This window comes from Magallana gigas, chromosome 8, assembly GCF_963853765.1.
Source record: "Magallana gigas chromosome 8, xbMagGiga1.1, whole genome shotgun sequence".
Lineage (NCBI taxonomy): Eukaryota > Metazoa > Mollusca > Bivalvia > Ostreida > Ostreidae > Magallana > Magallana gigas.
Window position 1 is genome coordinate 30,410,576 of NC_088860.1, and position 17,630 is coordinate 30,428,205.

At 31.9% G+C, this 17,630-nt stretch overlaps 2 protein-coding genes and 3 non-coding genes across 7 annotated transcripts; 4 read left to right on the forward strand and 1 right to left on the reverse strand.

Annotated features, from left to right (window-relative positions):
* Positions 1-285: 285 nt before the first annotated feature.
* Positions 286-10,485, reverse strand: LOC105328505 (uncharacterized protein C6orf163 homolog). Its single transcript, XM_011429416.4, has 4 exons — positions 10,250-10,485; positions 9,291-9,493; positions 3,226-3,428; positions 286-2,034 (listed from the first exon to the last, which is right to left on the reverse strand). Exons 1-4 carry the CDS (start codon positions 10,380-10,382, stop codon positions 1,617-1,619), a joined length of 957 nt encoding a protein of 318 aa, XP_011427718.3. The 5' UTR covers positions 10,383-10,485; the 3' UTR covers positions 286-1,616.
* On the forward strand, positions 8,849-17,352 carry LOC105328504 (peroxisome proliferator-activated receptor gamma coactivator-related protein 1). 3 transcript variants are annotated; one of them, XM_011429415.4, is made up of 11 exons: positions 8,849-9,002; positions 11,388-11,525; positions 12,153-12,221; positions 12,490-12,532; positions 12,732-13,793; positions 14,029-14,109; positions 14,213-14,339; positions 14,437-14,558; positions 14,763-14,821; positions 15,275-15,361; positions 15,602-17,352. In XM_011429415.4, exons 2-11 carry the CDS (start codon positions 11,417-11,419, stop codon positions 15,724-15,726), a joined length of 1,884 nt encoding a protein of 627 aa, XP_011427717.3. In that variant the 5' UTR covers positions 8,849-9,002; positions 11,388-11,416; the 3' UTR covers positions 15,727-17,352. The 3 variants fall into 3 exon arrangements, with proteins under 3 accessions (XP_011427717.3, XP_011427714.3, XP_011427716.3); XM_011429412.4 differs by lacking the exon at positions 8,849-9,002 and adding an exon at positions 10,636-10,757; XM_011429414.4 differs by lacking the exon at positions 8,849-9,002 and adding an exon at positions 10,734-10,810.
* On the forward strand, positions 11,677-11,760 carry LOC117690575 (small nucleolar RNA snR60/Z15/Z230/Z193/J17). The gene has a single exon (XR_004602538.1). It is a non-coding gene; the product is annotated as a small nucleolar RNA snR60/Z15/Z230/Z193/J17 (small nucleolar RNA).
* On the forward strand, positions 13,868-13,951 carry LOC117690576 (small nucleolar RNA snR60/Z15/Z230/Z193/J17). Its single transcript, XR_004602539.1, has one exon. It is a non-coding gene; the product is annotated as a small nucleolar RNA snR60/Z15/Z230/Z193/J17 (small nucleolar RNA).
* LOC117690577 (small nucleolar RNA snR60/Z15/Z230/Z193/J17) lies at positions 14,604-14,687 on the forward strand. The gene has a single exon (XR_004602540.1). It is a non-coding gene; the product is annotated as a small nucleolar RNA snR60/Z15/Z230/Z193/J17 (small nucleolar RNA).
* Positions 17,353-17,630: the final 278 nt, after the last annotated feature.

Consider the following 17,630-nt stretch of genomic DNA (forward strand, 5'->3'; position numbering starts at 1 on the left):
CAAAATAAAATGGTGTTAATTCTTTTATTCACCAGTCTGGTCTCATTACAAATCCAGAAAATACATGTAGAATCTGATTTATTTGGAATACATTTCAGGATTTTTAGAAAGACTGGATCGATTTACCGGTATTCCACCATTCTTTTAACTCATCAAAAACCAATTTTCAATTTTTTTGAACTAGCAAATTCAAATGGATTATGACCAAGACTTGTGAATTAAAGCATACTAAAATGAAATTATAAATGAATTTATAATAGTTTTTAAAATACCAGAGAACAAAAATTAAGAGATAAAGAGCTTTTATTGCTTTGGTGTATAAATTACATGTAGAAAATAAAACAAGTGTATAAAAAATAGTAAACCTGTGACTTATTTGATCAATGGGTTCAGTAAGGCAGGAATACATGTACATCTTGCATGCTGCAATGCTCACCAACTTGACGGTAATATTTCCTGAAGTGAACCCATGTAAATCTTGATACAAATCTTAAATTAATACATATCAAACGAAAATTCACAATCAAAAATGAAGAGGCAACATGCTGTACCAAAAAAGTTAGAATATGATTCACAATTAATGTCTCAAACTTGCATCCACATACGGCAATTATCACAAAATGAGATGACAGTAAATCAACATTCATAAAACGGGACTTAAAAGCTGTTATAGTCTTTACATCTTTTCATCTTTCCGAAAATCATGTAGTCCTCTGAATTAACATGATAGATCTGAGTGTTCATTTCTGAGTGATCTTATACCTCAGTTAACTCTTCTATGGCAATTTCAACAATAAATCAAAAAGGATAACAATTAAAACATTGTCATCTGATATACATGTATGTTTTTGATGTATCAATAAATAAATACATGAACTGTCATCATTTGTTTATCACAGCAGTATATTGATATTTAAAATATGACTAAATATGAAATATATAACAGATATATGAAAGTGACCCTATTAAGGCAATCAGCAGTTGTTTGGGGTTTTTTATATTACCCCGGTAAAAGAGCAAATGATAAAATCAAACATGTACAATGTATCTCATTAAGCATATTGTACATAAATAGACTTAAAAAATACAAAACATCATCAGACATACTTTTATAGAAAAACAATGTCAAATGTACAGGAAATCTACAAGTACATACCAGTACATTCACTTATAAACAAAGGGGAAATAAATAGACAATAAATGCAGCAAACCCTGACCAAAGACAGAAAGATACACGAGTATTATCATTATTCCTTTTCCAGCTTGATATTGTCTGATTTGTTTAAATACAGAGCTCTTGTCTTTCTTATTGAAGATAATGGGCTTAGGATCTATCTTGACCATTGATGAAAAGTAATTCATGGATAGTTGAATGAAGCAATCACAATTTAGAACAATTAACATCTTTATCAGTATCAGTTAGTAAGTTGCTCTCAAAATAATCGACACTACATTTATCCTAGACAAGACTGCTCATTAAGAATGTTTTCCCCACATTTAGACTCGATACATATTTTCTATGTAGCGTTGATTTTTAATGGATAGATCAATACTTTTTAAGGAGAAAAAAAAGACACATAACAGCAGATAGTTGAACCTCTTTCCTCAGAATGCTCCTATATGATGGTAGCCACCCTGCCGATCTCATCAATGTATATAGGTCGGGTCATGTATCCCACCTGCCCTTTGATGGACTCTGGCAAGCGATCAATAAAATCCTGAAAATCGGTTTTCGTATCGTGAAGCACATCCTCCACATTTTTCTTTGCCTTTTCTACACAGATGATCTGAAGATTTAATTTGTCTATGATATCCAGTTTCCCTTTGATTTCCTCTTTTAATCTGGCATTGATCTGCTCATATTCTTTCTTTAGTTTCTCCAGTTGTTCTGCTGCAATCTTTTTCTGCGCTACCTCCATTTCAGCCACCGCCTTTTCTCTCTCTTTATTCTTCCTCTCTTCCAGTTCTTTCAGAGCTTTCTTTTTCTCTTCTGCTGCAACCTGGATTGCTTTTTCAAATTTTTCTTGTGCAGCCCTAGTAAATAAATCAAAATGAAATGTCAATTAGCCTTGCCCCTTTTTTTCCAGTTAACTACTGTAGATTCCTTATCTATGTGATTCAATGGTTCTGCATCAAATTGCGAGAATATACTGTAATTTTTGCCCTTCTACACTTGCAAACATTTTCGCCCCGTCTTGAATTCGACTAGACAAAGTTGTGTTTAAAAAAAAATTAATTGAAGACATCAGAATTCGCCCAGTCTTAAATTCGTCCGTTAACAACGAGGGCGAAAGGGGCAAAAATAAATCGGGGGCGAATATTTCCCTTTAAACAGTAATATCGCGAATGCCGATTTTTCATCATTATTCCAAATAATTTAGATCTGTGCGAAAAATTGAAGCGAGATTTTAATATCTGCGAGATGTGTTTCTTGCGAATTTACACGTTTCTTCATTAATGAGCATTAATTACCAGTAATTAAAACAGTCAAACTACAAATACGTTAGGATTTAATAAGTATCTATCAACCCAACTGATGTCACCTTTTAAAAAATATTATCTGTCCTGTCCTGACTCTGGAAAGTGTTGAAACTTAGAGTAGGTTATTAAAAAATAATTTAATTCTGGTTATAGCGTGGCATTTGATTGGATAGAAAAATTTAGTTAAATTTGCATAACCTGGTTTGCACGTCAAAAGGCACATCACAATGCACCAACGCCAAAAATGTACTAATCCGCTTGACGTTAAGTTTGAATTTTGAACAGATTAATATCATTTCTAAAAGTAAAACGGACTCAATTTGTACATTTAAATTATAAGGAATGAACTCAATATCTACCTAAGTTATACGAGTATAACCTGGGTTGGGGCAATTTACGTTTTTTACAATCTGCTTCCCGGATTATAAAGCGTAAATTGCCCCAACCCAGGTTATACTCGTATAACTTGGGTAGACATTGAGTTCATTTCTTAAATAATTTAACTCTGGTTTTAACACGGCATTTGATTGGATAGAAAATTTTATTTAAATTTGTATAACCTGGTTTTAAAAGGTGTAACCCCTTTAACCTTTCAAAATAAAATTAAATCTTATTCTTATTCTTTTGATAATATCAGAATGGTACTTTAAATTATGAGAGGAGACGACACACGTAGATATGAAAAAGTGGCCTGGTCATTATAGGTCAATTTAAGATTTACAGAGAATGTTAACCATTCCATACTTGGCCACTTTGACAGCCTCTGCAGCAGCAATCTTTCTCTCTTCATCGCGGGCTTTTTCCACTGCCTCCACTAGCTCTTGATGAGCCTGGACCTCTGTTTTCCTCACTGCTTCTTTTAAGCGTTCTTCAGCTTCCGCTCGTTCCTGCTTGACTTGCTCAATAGCCAACTTTTGCATAGCCATCTCAACTTTGAGAGCCTCTTCCTACAAGGCATGAAAAATCAGTTACTTTTACTTTGGAAAAAAAAGTTAGTGGTTTCTAATGTTTATGTCTCATTTTCAATATATTTTGAATAATGTAAATAAAGAGTTCAACAACAATGTTGACGATTTTCAAAAATATTAAAACTTTTTAAAACTTCCAGCATTTTCTCGATCTGCATATATTACGTTATACGTTATATCAGGACTAATATGTTTTAACTGTCACGGGACACCTGTCAGTATCAATATGGATAAAAGTACAATATGGCCATCCTTATAAAAAAAACATTGTTTGCAATCGCCGCCTGGGGGGATTTTTTTTAATTTTTCAAAAATCGAAGTTTAACTTAGGTATTATTAAAAACTTGTTCTCACCATTACGCTAAGCTGTTAGACCTGTAACAATTTTAGGAAAGAAAAAAATTTGTAAATTATACTTGATTTTATTATTTATTTTGATAGGAAGTACTTCACAATATGGAGGTGTCCTATACAGACCTTGACGTACTATCTTTAAAAAGTGACATGTATTTTTTAACCTTTTGTATTTTAACCAATTCGAATGAAAAGTAACTCAGTGAAAATTGAACTGGAAATTGAGCTATATTTCCATGGACTGAACTTTATATATGGTAATGATATGATCTTCTAACTCTTAGTACACAGGAATTAATCTAGGTTTTGGGCAAAACTACCCTCTCTGGAGAAATTGGGAAAATCAACCTGGGTTCAGAGAGCCCTGTTTTGGGAAGGGGGGGGGGGGGGGGGGGGGACCAGAGGGACAAAGCTACCTGACTAAATTTCAGCATTTTAAGACTATTAAGAGTACATAAAATGCTCACACAATTCATATGCTAACATAATTTACATATTTAATCCCATTTGGAGTAGCTATAAGCACAATAAAAAGAAAAAAATTATTTGAGCTTTCTAATAGAGTAAAGGAGGAATTTTTACTTATCAAAAGGGGAAAAGAGGTCATTCATGGAAAATTTTATCCTTGGGGAAAAATACTGAAAATCGGTAGTAAATATGTCCTAGATTAATCCCTGGTACGTGTGCCACAAGAGTATGTTTGTTCAAGGGAGTCCATGACCCTGACATGACAGGTGCAGACAAAATACAGCCAGCCTCATTATAATAATTTTACATTTCACTGACATGTATCATTCTTTATAATAGTATGGTCATTGGGTACTTTTTAATTATGGCAGTAAAATAAATTTAAAGATACTAAAACTTAAATCACATGTACTATATAAGGCCTTAAAAAAAGAAGTTGTGTGTTTAGGGTAACCCGACCTAACCTACAAAAATGCCCCGATCCTACCATTTTTATATGTCTGTTTTTATCCGATTGTGAATTTTATATTATTTCTATTAAAAAATCCATTTTGAAATATGACACAAACAATATTCTTAGGATTCATGCAGAAAAAAATATGATAAAATAAAAAAAATCCCTACCTACCTAACCTAATTTCCTCATCAGTGTTACCCTAAACACACAATTTTTTTTAATAGGCCTAATGTGCACACAACATCATGATATGGACTGTGCAGTGGAAATTTCCACCGTACATGACTGCATTTGTTTACTTTGGCAAAATACAATACATGTACTTTCTGGGCATTATACCTGTTTCAATCCCTTAGGTCAGAGTACTGTTGATTATTTATTAGCAGCTGAAAAAATTACAAAACAGCTTCTATATTTTAAAGTTTCTGAATTTATTCCTACCCTATCTGACTGTCATTGCAAAATATCATGGGAAATTTTAGCCAAATTCCAACATTCTCTACCCACCAGATCAGAGGAAGGGTTGCATAAAGTCCCCATTAATTACACTTGGACAGAAGGGTCAGTTATAAGATTTCAAGACGCTCTTAATTCACCAAATATTCAATCAAAAATCAATAATTTCCTGTCCAGAGCAGATAAATGTACACATGAGAAAATATCTGAATTAATTTCTGACTTTGAAAATATTATTTTATCAGCAGCTGAACTGTCGCTCAAAAAACCAAACTTTAAGAATAAAAATAAAGTTAAAAACAAAAAATGGTTTGACGCAGACTTGGGTAAAATGCGAGCAAGAGTTGTTGCTCAAGGTAAAGTATATTGTAAATCCCCAAAGGACCCCATTATCAGAGGGCACTACTATAAATTATACAGGGAATATAACAAATTAAGGAAGATGAAATATAGAAAATTTAGAAGCGACATTATTAACAAGCTAGATTCTTTGCGGATAGATGACCCAAAACAATATTGGAAACTTGTAAATGATCTAAGGGCAGAAAAAGCTGATTCAACTAATTATCCAGTAGAACCTAATGCATGGTTAAACCATTTTAAATCTTTACATTCATCAGTGGACAAAAACTTTGAAGACAGATTTAGAGAATTAAATTTTCTACTTGCAGAAAAAGAATGTAAACATAACATATTTAATAAACTAGACAACATAATAACAAACAAAGAAATATCTGCTGCAATTTCTTCTTTGAAATGTGGAAAAGCAAAAGGGTTAGATCTTATATCGAATGAAATGTTGAAAAGTGGACACACATTTCTCATACCTTGTTTATTGAAACTATTTAATTTATGCTTTTCCTTTAGTTATTTAATACCCAGAGCAATGGGCTAAGGGATATATCACTCCTATATTCAAATCAAATGATCCCTGTGACCCAAACAATTACCGTGGAATAACTATAACAAGTAATCTTGGCGAACTTTTCAATACTATTTTGAACACCAGATTAGATAACTTCCTAAGTGAAAATAATCTAATACACCCTTGTCAGGTTGGATTCACAAAACATGCCAGAACCTCTGATCATTGTTTTATTGTTAAATGTTTAATTGATAAATATTGTAATACAAAAGAAGGTAGATTATATGCCTGCTTTATAGATTTTCATAAAGCTTTTGATAGTGTTGTTCACAATGGATTGAAACTAAAACTACTACAACATAATGTGGGAACAAAATTTTATTGTATCATTAATAATATGTATATGAAAAGTGAAGCATGTGTTAAATATGATAATTTTCTTACCTCCTCATTTCCTATCAAATTAGGGGTGCGTCAAGGAGACAATTTGAGCCCCACATTATTTAAAATGTTTATAAATGACCTGCCATCATATTTACAGGGCTGTATTGACTCTATATCATTATACTCAAAAAACATAGACTGTTTAATGTATGCTGATGACATAGTAATCTTTTCATCATCACCAGAAGGACTTCAGCAAAAATTAAATGCTTTAGAGAAATATTGTGATGACTGGGGTATGCAAGTTAATTCCAATAAAACAAAAATTATTATATTTAATAAAGCTGGGAGAACAATAAACCATAAATTTAGTTACAAAAATTTCAATATTGAATGTGTACCAAATTACAAATACTTAGGCATTCATTTCGCAGCTTCAGGGACTTTCTCACTGGCTAAGGTGGAATTACACAAAAAGGGACTGAAAGCTTATTTCAAACTACGAAAAGACTTCCTGAGTCTAAACCCCGGGATATCGACTAGCTTAAATGTATTTGACCACACTATAAAGCCAATTTTACTTTATGGCTCTGAAATACGGGGAATCTTTAACGTCAATAACATAAAAATAAAACAGTCTAATGATATACTGATACAACAATGTTATAACAGCTGAAACTCTACATCTAAAATTTTGTAAAACCATATTGGGGTTGAATAAGAAAAGTATGAACCATGCTTCACTTTCTGAACTAGGAAGATTTCCTCTACATTATGATATTGTCAATAGATTACTAAAATATTGCTACAGATTAGAAAATTTAACAACAGAGTTTCCTCTATTAAAAGATGCATTTGTATGTAGTAAAGAACTTCATTTCGCCCAAAATACAACTTGGTATTCCTCTATTGAAAAGCTACTAAACATTCTTAATATTCAAAACATTATGACATATTCTAAAAAAGACTTTGTTACTTCTTTAAAACAATCTCAGACTAAAAAATATTTGATGGATTGGCAGTACTCAAATGAAACACTTAAAGATGGCAAACTTGTTACTTATTTATTTTTGAAAACTAACTTCAGACTGGAAAAGTATTTAACTATATTAAGACCTGAATACAGAAAGCCAATCTGTAGACTGCGGATATCAGCGCATAGACTTTTTATTGAATCAGGCAGATATAATAACACACCTAGAACAGAAAGAATATGCAAAAATTGTACACTTAATAAAATTGAAGATGAAGAACATTTTCTTATCCAATGCAGCAAATTTACAAAAGAAAGAGAGGAACTATTTGATTTAATTTCATCTAAAGCAAAACATTTTACTAGTTTAGAAGATAAACAAAAATTATTTTGGATTCTAAACTGTGAAGAATTAGATATATTAAACTCTGTTGGTAAATTTTTACAAAAGGCATTGCCTTAATTTGTATTTCCTATTCAAATATTGGTTTTTTATTTTTCAATCATATGATAAACTATTTCAAATTTGTATGTGCATTTGTATCTTGACATATTTATGTATGGTGTTTATTATCATAAATATATAGAAGACACTATATTGAATGTATGGAAACATACATAATTATACATATATATATACATATATACTATTTAATTGTTCATGTCTGTCATAGTTCTTTAAATCATCCAGCTCTTTCCCTCTTGTATATGTTTATTGAATGTTTTATGTTCATTGGATGTTGTATGTCAACAGTCTTCATGTTGCCCCTTGAGGGCCCTTAATTGGTTAATAAAGAAATTGAATTGAATTGAATTGTACTTCTGAGAAGTGAATTATTCTCATTATGGATTTTGAAAATATATTGTATATGGTATTTGCAAATATAATGTAACGGATGAGAAGTTAACTAGATAAAATCTATGTGACTTCCCCTATTTGACTCAATTCAAAAAGTTTTTACAAAGTATGTTGCACAAGGTTATCTCATGGAAAATTAACAAGAAGTCCTTCAAACGGTCACTCAGCTTCACCATACCATGGTCGTTACCTGAGTTTCTTTATCTTCAGGTAAATTAGACTTTAGACACACAGATAATTTTTTGAATAAACATCTTTAGGTCAATGCATAGTAATATGGTCTGTTCATACATTCTAGATACTGACTTTATGGTTAACCTGTAGCAACTTGAATGTAGTACAGTGTTCAAGTTGATAAAAATATATATTGCGTAGCAGTATAGCCCTGGGTTTATTGAACTCATTGAGACTTAACCCAGTGAATGACAGTAAAGAATTCGGACACTGCTTCACTGACAGACGGAGCATGTAGCATCAATAATACATGTACAAAATCATGGAACTACTGACCTAGTTAATTGATAAACACCTTTATCTGATAAAACAACTTGTACTTAGTCATTCAATGAATTTGTGTAGCAAGATAGCTAGAGGAGGTGATTTTGAGGAATATTGTGGCATGAAATACAGACTGGCAAACAGACAATGATTGTCACGGCAGCAGCTGGTTACCTCTTTAAACAAGGCCTTTGGATTATGCAGTATGATTTAAAACCTATCAACAAAATTTCCGCAGGGTATGACATTGTTTAGTTTTAATTTTACTCTTAATGACAATTTATGTACTTAAAATTGCCCATGACATTAAGCTGCATCCTACCTTTCAAAATGATTGGCGCATTTTTATTTTGAATATAAATTTAACAATCTGTGTCAGCTTCAAATAAAAATATTGGTTTATAGTAAAAACATGTACAAGCATATTAAATACATGATCTTATTGCTGTTAATTATAAAGATTTTTTTAACACACATACAGTATGAATAACCAAGCATAATATTAGATGTGTATCTATATCCAATACCTTGAGTGCTTTTTCGTGCTGTCTGTTGATCTTCTTTATTGTTCTCTCCATTTCTATGGAGGACTCGTCCCTAGATTTTAATACAGCTGCAGCCTTCATTTGTTCAGCTTGGGCCCACACAGCTTGCTCTGCCTCTCTAATTGCTCTCTGTTTCTCTTCATCATACTTTTCTTGTACTCTTTTCTCTAAATCACGTCCAATTCCTGCATAAATTTAAGGTGACCGTGTATTAGAATTTTAAAACTTAACTCTTGACCAATGGTGCAGCAATTAATGCATAACTAATGGCTTTATTTACATGATTTAGACATTTACACTATTAAAAAGTGTTGATTATAAATTACTTTTTACTTATTGGTATGTATAATGACAACATGATTTATGACTGCATATTCCCTCCTTAAACTTCTCTTCTAAATGCAAATATATCAAAAGTGTTCTTTTACCTTAAATAAAAAATGAAAGTTCACAAAAAAATTTTTTGACTAGACTTGGGGCAAGTACACATTTTCTGATTATTTGTTTGTATGACACAAACTTATCAATTTAGTATAAAGGTTTTTAATTAGGCCTACATTAAAATCTTCCTTGGCTTCAAAGATGTCATCATACACAAATACATGTTTTTCATGTGTTGATAATCGATATAATCATGACTTCATGCATAGGCACCTGAATTTTTATCATTAGCTTAATAAGTCATGTATCAAAAAATTCTACCCCTACTATAAAGTGTATTTATATATGGTAGGGGTAGAAATTTTCGATATATGACTTAAATAAAAATCCAGGTGCCTGTGCTTCATACTTTTGATATTGTCTTTCAATCAACATGTCATTATATACAGAACACAATACAACATCAAATATAGTTGGCATTCATTAGTTTTACTAAATCAAATTATTATGTAGGCAATCATTTCATCTCTGCAGTGTAAATAACCTTTAAGCGTATTAACCTAAGATTTTTCGATGAGCGTGTCCCTGAATAAAAACTGGTCTTGTTTCTTCGTATCTCCTTGGTATTCCCTTATATCTCACTACACCACTCGAGGATAAAGCAGGTAAACTTAACGAAACTGGATCGGCCATTGCCACTTTTCAATTATCTTAAAATAAATATATTGTCGCTATTAATTTCCAAAACTCATGGTTTGTCTTCGAAATGGCATGCCTTACAACACAGAAGGATGTTATTGCCCATTCATAAAATAGAACCTTGTAAGAATCATTTCATTAGTTTACACTCATTTGACTTCATTTATTTGATAATTTTACTTTTTGATACAATAGGTTAACTGTCAAGTTAACAGATGATTTGGAATCAGTCGTTCAAATCACCAGAACAGATATATTGTTATCGCGGATGAATATAGTTTAGCGTGGTTTGTTGCTACTGGAGAAACCACGATTTTCGCGAGAACTCGCGAGATATTTGACGTCATTTTTCTTTGGGAACTTGCCCTGGTAAGTCAGAAATAATGGAAGGGTAGTGTTCGTCTTTATTTTGTCATTAATAGGTATGATAGATGTACGTTTTATCATTCAGTTGGTTTTTAGACTTTTGATTTTGTCGCATTTATTCTTTTTTCATGTCTCTAGTGTCATTTGTCGTACATTATTGAACAAAGATGTATTTTGAACCACGTGGCCAGTGGCCAATTTCCAAAACAATGTTTCTTTTTAAATTGTTCATTTTGAATTTGTGATCAATATTGATTCAATTATTTTCAAAAGATTTCAATGTTTTTATGTGCTGTCATTTGAGAATAGTTTCATTCTGCTTTTTATCAAGCATGATTGCAGCTTCTTGACATGCCATGCCCACGTGCACGTGGTTCATGCCATTGCATGGGCCCCTTGCTAAATGATTTGGTACTTCTATCTACATATGAAAGAAAAATCGTTAGTTTGAAATAAATTTATTTTGTTTTGACATTGAGCTTTACAGTGAACAATGTTTGCACATAATTCATAATTTATGTATCGTTTTGTTTCAGTTTTTATCATGGTTGAAAAGTATTTTTCAAAAATAAATAGTTATAAGATAAATGCAAATAAAATATATTAAACAACAGTTTCTGAATCATGTTGCAGGTAATACTCAGACACTGCCAATATTGAATATGGAGTTAGATCCAGACATTAGTTCAGCCATTAGCTTGGCAGAACTTGACTCAGACTTTCAGCCAACAGAATTTCAACTCAATTTTGACATGCCTGATTTGTTGATGGGTAAGAATAATGCATAAAGAAATATAAAAGTGTTGTAATTTTATTAAAAATTATGAAAAATTTTAAAGAATTTTCTTTTTTAAAGCTTTATATAACCTTTGAAAATTAAGTGTTATGACAATTATTAGAAATTTTAAGATATATATTGGCAGTGATGTAGATGATGAGATCATAGTTCATCAGATTTATAAGTGAAGACCACACAAATGTCTTTCGTTCCTAGCTGATACACACTGCCAAAGACAAAAAAATATTCAAATGTGGAGTGAAAACAAGTTTATGATTTCTCACCAAATTGCATTATAGGGTTTCATTCCCCATTGAAATTAAATACCATGGGATCAACTATGGCTTCTTTCTTATCATGTTTAGTAGTTTGTTTGAACAGATTGATAAATTTAAATGATTTTGTTTTAAAAACATACTATAATAATATCAATACTGACACCATGGAAATAATCAATATTTATGAAGTTGCTGAAAGCTTCACATGGAAATTTGAAACCTCTTTTTCCTTATTAAAATCATTAACCCGCAACTACCAGAATCTTGATTTGAAACAATATGAAGGAAATTAGATTACTTGATGGTTTTATCTAATGTAGCTTTTCTTTTAAATATTTTCAGAAAATGATGGTCAAGATGGTGGTATAGAAGCAGCAGATGTGAGTAGTCTTCTGGAACAGTTTGAAGAAGGTTGGTGCATTTGATTCCTCTTGTCTGTCTAACAAGTTATGTAAAAATTATTAGATACAATGTATTCAAGAACAGGTTTGCTATTCTAGAAGTCTTTAAATGATTAAGGATTTTACTATAAATTGCATAATAGACATGCATTTGAAAGATTTTAGACTTGTGAGGAATATATTAAATAAACTTGAGATTATTTTATTTTGAAAATTGATGGGTTTGTTTTAGATAAGTCTTAATTGTTTGATAATAGTTGTGAATCATTTGATTTCAGCATCAAATTCTATATCAAGCATTGATGATTTAAAGACAAACAAGTAAGAAATGATTTTCATAATTTTTTTCTACCAAGTGTATATTTCTCAAGGCATTCTTTAAATTTTAGGGGGATGACAAATTATGTAGAACTTGTGCTCAGTCATGTTTTACAGTATTGCAAAAAAGAATTTTTAAATCAAACATTTTAAAGCTTCTTCTTTCTGATGCATATAAGAGTAAAGTTATTTTAATTTTCAGTGATATAAAAATTCCTGAAAAAAATATGTTGGTGGTACCTCTGATTGAATCTCCACATAAAAAAGATGTCTTGGAGAAAATAAAATCTTCAAGTAAACGAAAATCAACTATTTTGCTGCCAATGGGAATGCCTTCAAAAAGAGGCCGTGGCCAAGCCATTGCTCTGAAACCTAGCAGCACCACTCCAAGACTGCAGAGAATACTACAGAAATCCTCTGCTGAGATCAGTCAAGATATACTACTTACAATGGAGGAATATTCCCCAAAGAAAGAAGCTGCTTGCATTTCCTCTGATATTCTATCAGAGGAGAAAAATACAGTGAACAAAAATTACTATAAGGATATCTTGGACCATGATTATTGTCAAAATGTTCCAAAATCAGAGGACAAATTACAGGCAGGTTCACCCTCACATCCAGTTGAAGTCTTAGAATTAGAGGATGGGGAAATACTGGAGGAATTTGAAAAAGAAGAAAATAATGACATCAAAAACAAGCATTGTGTTTCTCAAGCAAAAAAGAGTGAATCAAATAAACCAGGCATTTCTCAACAGAAAGGAAAGAAACAAGGTGGCAGGAACTACCGGAAGAGGGATGAGAGTCCAGTATGTGAAAAAGATGATAAATACTTTGATAAAATTCCATCCTATTACACTGCTTTATCTCTAAATGGTGCAAAACAGTCCAAATCTAAAAAGGAGAATATAGTGCCTAAAGAAAATGTCAATGGAGGTATCAGAATACAAGACTTCTTTGAGCCAAACCCAACTCCTCAAGGAGACAACACCGTTTACAGCAGGCTACCAGCCTACCATAGCTGTTTCACTAACAGTACCAAATATGACACTAACGACGTCTCTTTAGAAAGCAAGTCAAGCAGTGGTTATTCTAGTCGTAGCAGATCTCCAAACCTGAGCAGGCGATCAAGTTCAAGGTCACTCAGCAGGAGCTCAAGTAGGTCAAGGTCAAGGGACAGGAGAGGAAGGAGGAGGAAGAGGAGTGGAACATACGACTCCATCATATCAAGATCTAGGTCAAGGTCCCGAGGCTCCTCTTATTCAAGGTAACACTTTTACTCTTTTGATGACTCGTCCCATTTTCGTAACAACCTTTACAATATATTTTTTAAAATTGACAGTGATGTAGATGATGAGATCATAGTTCATCAGATTTTTAAGTGAAGACCACACAAATGTCTTTCGTTCCTAGCTGATACACACTGTTGAAAACAATGAAACTGTGTAAGAAGTTGAATGCTCATAAGTTCATTAATTTTTAAAACCATGGTTGTTTTCTAGGTCATCTCGTTCAAGGTCCAGGTCATATTCCAGGTCCAGATCATATAGATCAAGGTCAAGGTCATCATCAGTGTCTAGCAGGTAATGACTTCTCATAATGTAAAGTGTTGTCTTAATTCTCTCCTCAATGAAATGTGTATGTTTTTGGAAGAATTCTGGATTATTTTGATATCTTTTATTTCAGGTCTCGCAGCAGAAGTAGGAGCAGGAGTTACAGGAGACGCAGTAGGTCAAGAAGTAGGAGTTCAAGTATGTCTCGACGTCACGAAGAGCGACAAAGACTTAGAGAGATTGAAAGAGCCCAAAAAATGGTAGGTATTATTATAACTTCCAAAAAAAAATTCAAGTCTCCATTATGTATAAATATTAAATCCCTGGATAATTTTGTTGTCTTTGATATTATTACAGAAAGATAGAAGAATTATTTATGTTGGAAAAATTCCAAACAACTACACTAAAAAAAAATTGAGAAAAAGATTTGAATGTTTTGGAGACATTGAAGAAGTTAGCGTTCATTTCAGAGAAAGTGGGTAAGTTATTTGTTTAAGAATTTTTTGGATATTATATAAATGGCAGTGTCATAGATGATGAGATCATAGTTCATCAGATTTTTAAGTGAAGACCACACAAATGTCTTTCGTTCCTAGCTGATATGCACTGTTCAGAATCTGAAATAATACATTGACTATAAAATCTTGAAACAGTCACAATATTGTTGTTTATTTTTATTCTAGGGACAACTATGGCTTTGTGACATTTGCATACACTTGTGATGCTTATGCAGCAGTAGAAAGTAAGTTTTAATTGCAGTTGGTTAGTGCTATGGTTATAACTTGAACTAGCAAACAATACCTTTCTGATGCACCAAAGCATAAATTTTTTTCCAATTCTGAACCAGAAAATTTCATTTATATAACTGCTAATAAGCAGAATGCTGTGAAATTGTTGGTTTCTTATTGTAAAACAATAATTGAGTTGACTTTATATTTTCCCTTGTCTATTAGAAAGCGTGTTATAGAGATTGCATTATAGACAGTATAGCGGCATGTGATATTTTACGAGGATAAATATGAAACAAATGGAAAAAATGAAAAGTCAATATTTTGATGTGTAAAATAATGAATATTAATATAATGAATATTTTTTTAAACTAAGAGGTAATGATTGTTAAATGAATAATAATACAATTCCAATTTATTTCATGGCAATGTTAATGAATTTATTTGAAAACTTGCTGTAATTTCAGAAGGCAATCAGGTACCTGGTGAACAAGAGTTTGACCTTTGTTTCGGAGGCCGAAGGCAATTTTGTAAAACGGAATATGCTGATCTAGGTAAAGAGATAGTTGCAGTTTTCTTTAAATCAAAAAATCAGCATTCGTTTTCTGGAAGCTTTCACATGGATAACATACTATTGGCTATAGATTCTACACTAACCTTATACAAAGCAACAGCATTGAATTATGCTTTAGAAGCTTTACATAGAATTCTCAGTGAAATAAAAGCATTACTGTTTGTACATCTAATCTGTTTTCATGAGGTTATACAATTGTTTTCTTTTTAAAAATTTGTAGATGGAAATAATGAAATAATTGAAGAGTATTACCCACTTGTGAAGAAAAGTGATCCATTGGATTTTGACTCTCTTCTCCAACTCGCAAGGAAACAAGCAGAAGATAAAAAAAAGAAAAATGTTTGACGAAAACGCACATGTTAAACTCGTGATGTTCTCAAAAGCCAAGTCTTTCAAAAACAAATTGACAGTTAAATTTATCAGGGAAGTAGGTCGTTGTGTTGTATTACAATGTACTTTCAAGAGATCTTTGGTAGTTGATGTCTCAAAGACGGTTGCAAAGAACTCTGTCCTACTTGAGCAAGTGTTGTGTGAAATGTTATGCTTCATGAAGTGGAATTCATTAGGTGCTCAAATATGAAACGCTTACAACATTTATAATGCAGTTATTTGATAAATACATGTGGTGGGATTTTGTTGACATGTGATGATACAAAGGGTCATGCACTGTTCATATGTACAGTACCGCGGTATACAGGGAGAGTAAAATCACTTTGTTATAATTCAGTCTCCCAACCAAGTTTGGAGACTGCATGATTTTTGTCACTTTTTTTGTTGGTCCACTCAGAAAACCATTTTCAATTTAGTGCACTTGACATTTGTTTTGTTTATTGTTTTTCCAATCTTGAATTTTGATTAACTGTTACGTGACTTTGGACCCATCAGTCATTTTCATCATACACGGGTCTGCCTTTGATCTATTCTTACAACATCAGGTATACATAAACCCTGTGTGAATGTTTTTCATTAGAGATTGTTATGTTATAGGGTGGTGTTTGTCTTTTGTTCTGAAGAAATAGCTGACTTTTAAAGTAAAAATTTGGATGTGTCTTCATTCCGTGATTCATTGCTTTTGTACATCCTGAATTCCCAGCAATTGTTAATTATTTTCTCCAACATGCTTACAGATATTGTAGTGCCTAATTATTATCCATATTTCTTTGCCTTGTACAAAAATAGTGCTTGACAGATCCTGTGTTCTAAGGAAAGTTAAAGGGTATCGTGAAGGTACAATTTGTGCAGATTTATTCCATATTTTGTATAGTGAGGGTGTTAAAAACTTAGTAAGGACTAATTTTGAACAAAGTTTCATCATCATTATCATATGAGGAAATATAAGAACTTTGAAAGTTTTCAGTGAACATACTTGTTGGGCATGTAATCTTTTTGTTTCAATTTGATAAACATATCTAATATTAAGTAAGCTCTAAAACTTGAGGGAAACCCTCAATCTTTTGTACAGTTTTCCAATTGTGTAAATTGATTGCTTATTATTACAATGACTAGTTCTCTTTTATTTGTTTATTATTAAGCATATTGTCAAGATTTCTTCCTCCAAAGAATTTGAGTCGGTGATGATTTTTTTACAATTTATAAGATGAAGACTTGAATATTTTTTATTTCATAAACCTTGTTTCTAACCAGTAAAATCACTATATTGTCAAATGATCATTTGGCTCTTCAAGTTCTTAAAGCATTTTATTTTTTCTGTATCATTGTTCACACCTTTAATATCTGTATTCATTATTAATGCCAATGGTATGTCTCCCTCTGTACAAGTATTTATAACCTTGTCAATATTAACATTTGTGAGTAATTGTTAGTTTTGTATATACTACGGTTATACGTACATGTACATGTGTAACAAAACCATCCAGTTTTCTTGTATCATGCCAGGATGCAAATTCTTGTCTGCACTGCATTTTTTTTTGTGCAATATCCGAGATGAAATAAAACTTAACAAAAACTTAATGATTATTCAATTTTGTCTTCTCACCTGATGGCAGTTATTGACCCAACGATGTCAAAGATTTATATATCGGTTAATGCTATAGTGATGTTATGTAAAATGTGTACTGTATCAAAAACCTAGGATCGTATTAGAATCTGTTGATTTGGTACAGAATTGAACTGCTTGACAAATTAAGCAGTTTAAATTATTACGGGAAGTTGTCTATCACCGAGTAGTAAAATAATGTGAAACTTTATCAGAAGTAAAGTTATCTTTTTATAATTGACTGCTTTATATA

What these genes read in the sequence shown, in the direction of transcription:
- LOC105328505 (XM_011429416.4), bottom strand. Translation starts at nt 10,382, where the DNA reads ATGGCCGATCCAGTTTCGTTAAGTTTACCTGCTTTATCCTCGAGTGGT. An exon ending in CGCTCATCGAAAAATCTTAG is followed by an intron (nt 9,494 to 10,249) that starts GTTAATACGCTT and finishes AAATTTATGCAG; the next exon opens with GAATTGGACGTGATTTAGAG. An exon ending in GAGGCTGTCAAAGTGGCCAA is followed by an intron (nt 2,035 to 3,225) that starts GTATGGAATGGT and finishes TTTATTTACTAG; the next exon opens with GGCTGCACAAGAAAAATTTG.
- LOC105328504 (XM_011429415.4), top strand. Translation starts at nt 11,417, where the DNA reads ATGGAGTTAGATCCAGACATTAGTTCAGCCATTAGCTTGGCAGAACTT. An exon ending in CATGCCTGATTTGTTGATGG is followed by an intron (nt 11,526 to 12,152) that starts GTAAGAATAATG and finishes AAATATTTTCAG; the next exon opens with AAAATGATGGTCAAGATGGT. An exon ending in CGAGGCTCCTCTTATTCAAG is followed by an intron (nt 13,794 to 14,028) that starts GTAACACTTTTA and finishes GTTGTTTTCTAG; the next exon opens with GTCATCTCGTTCAAGGTCCA.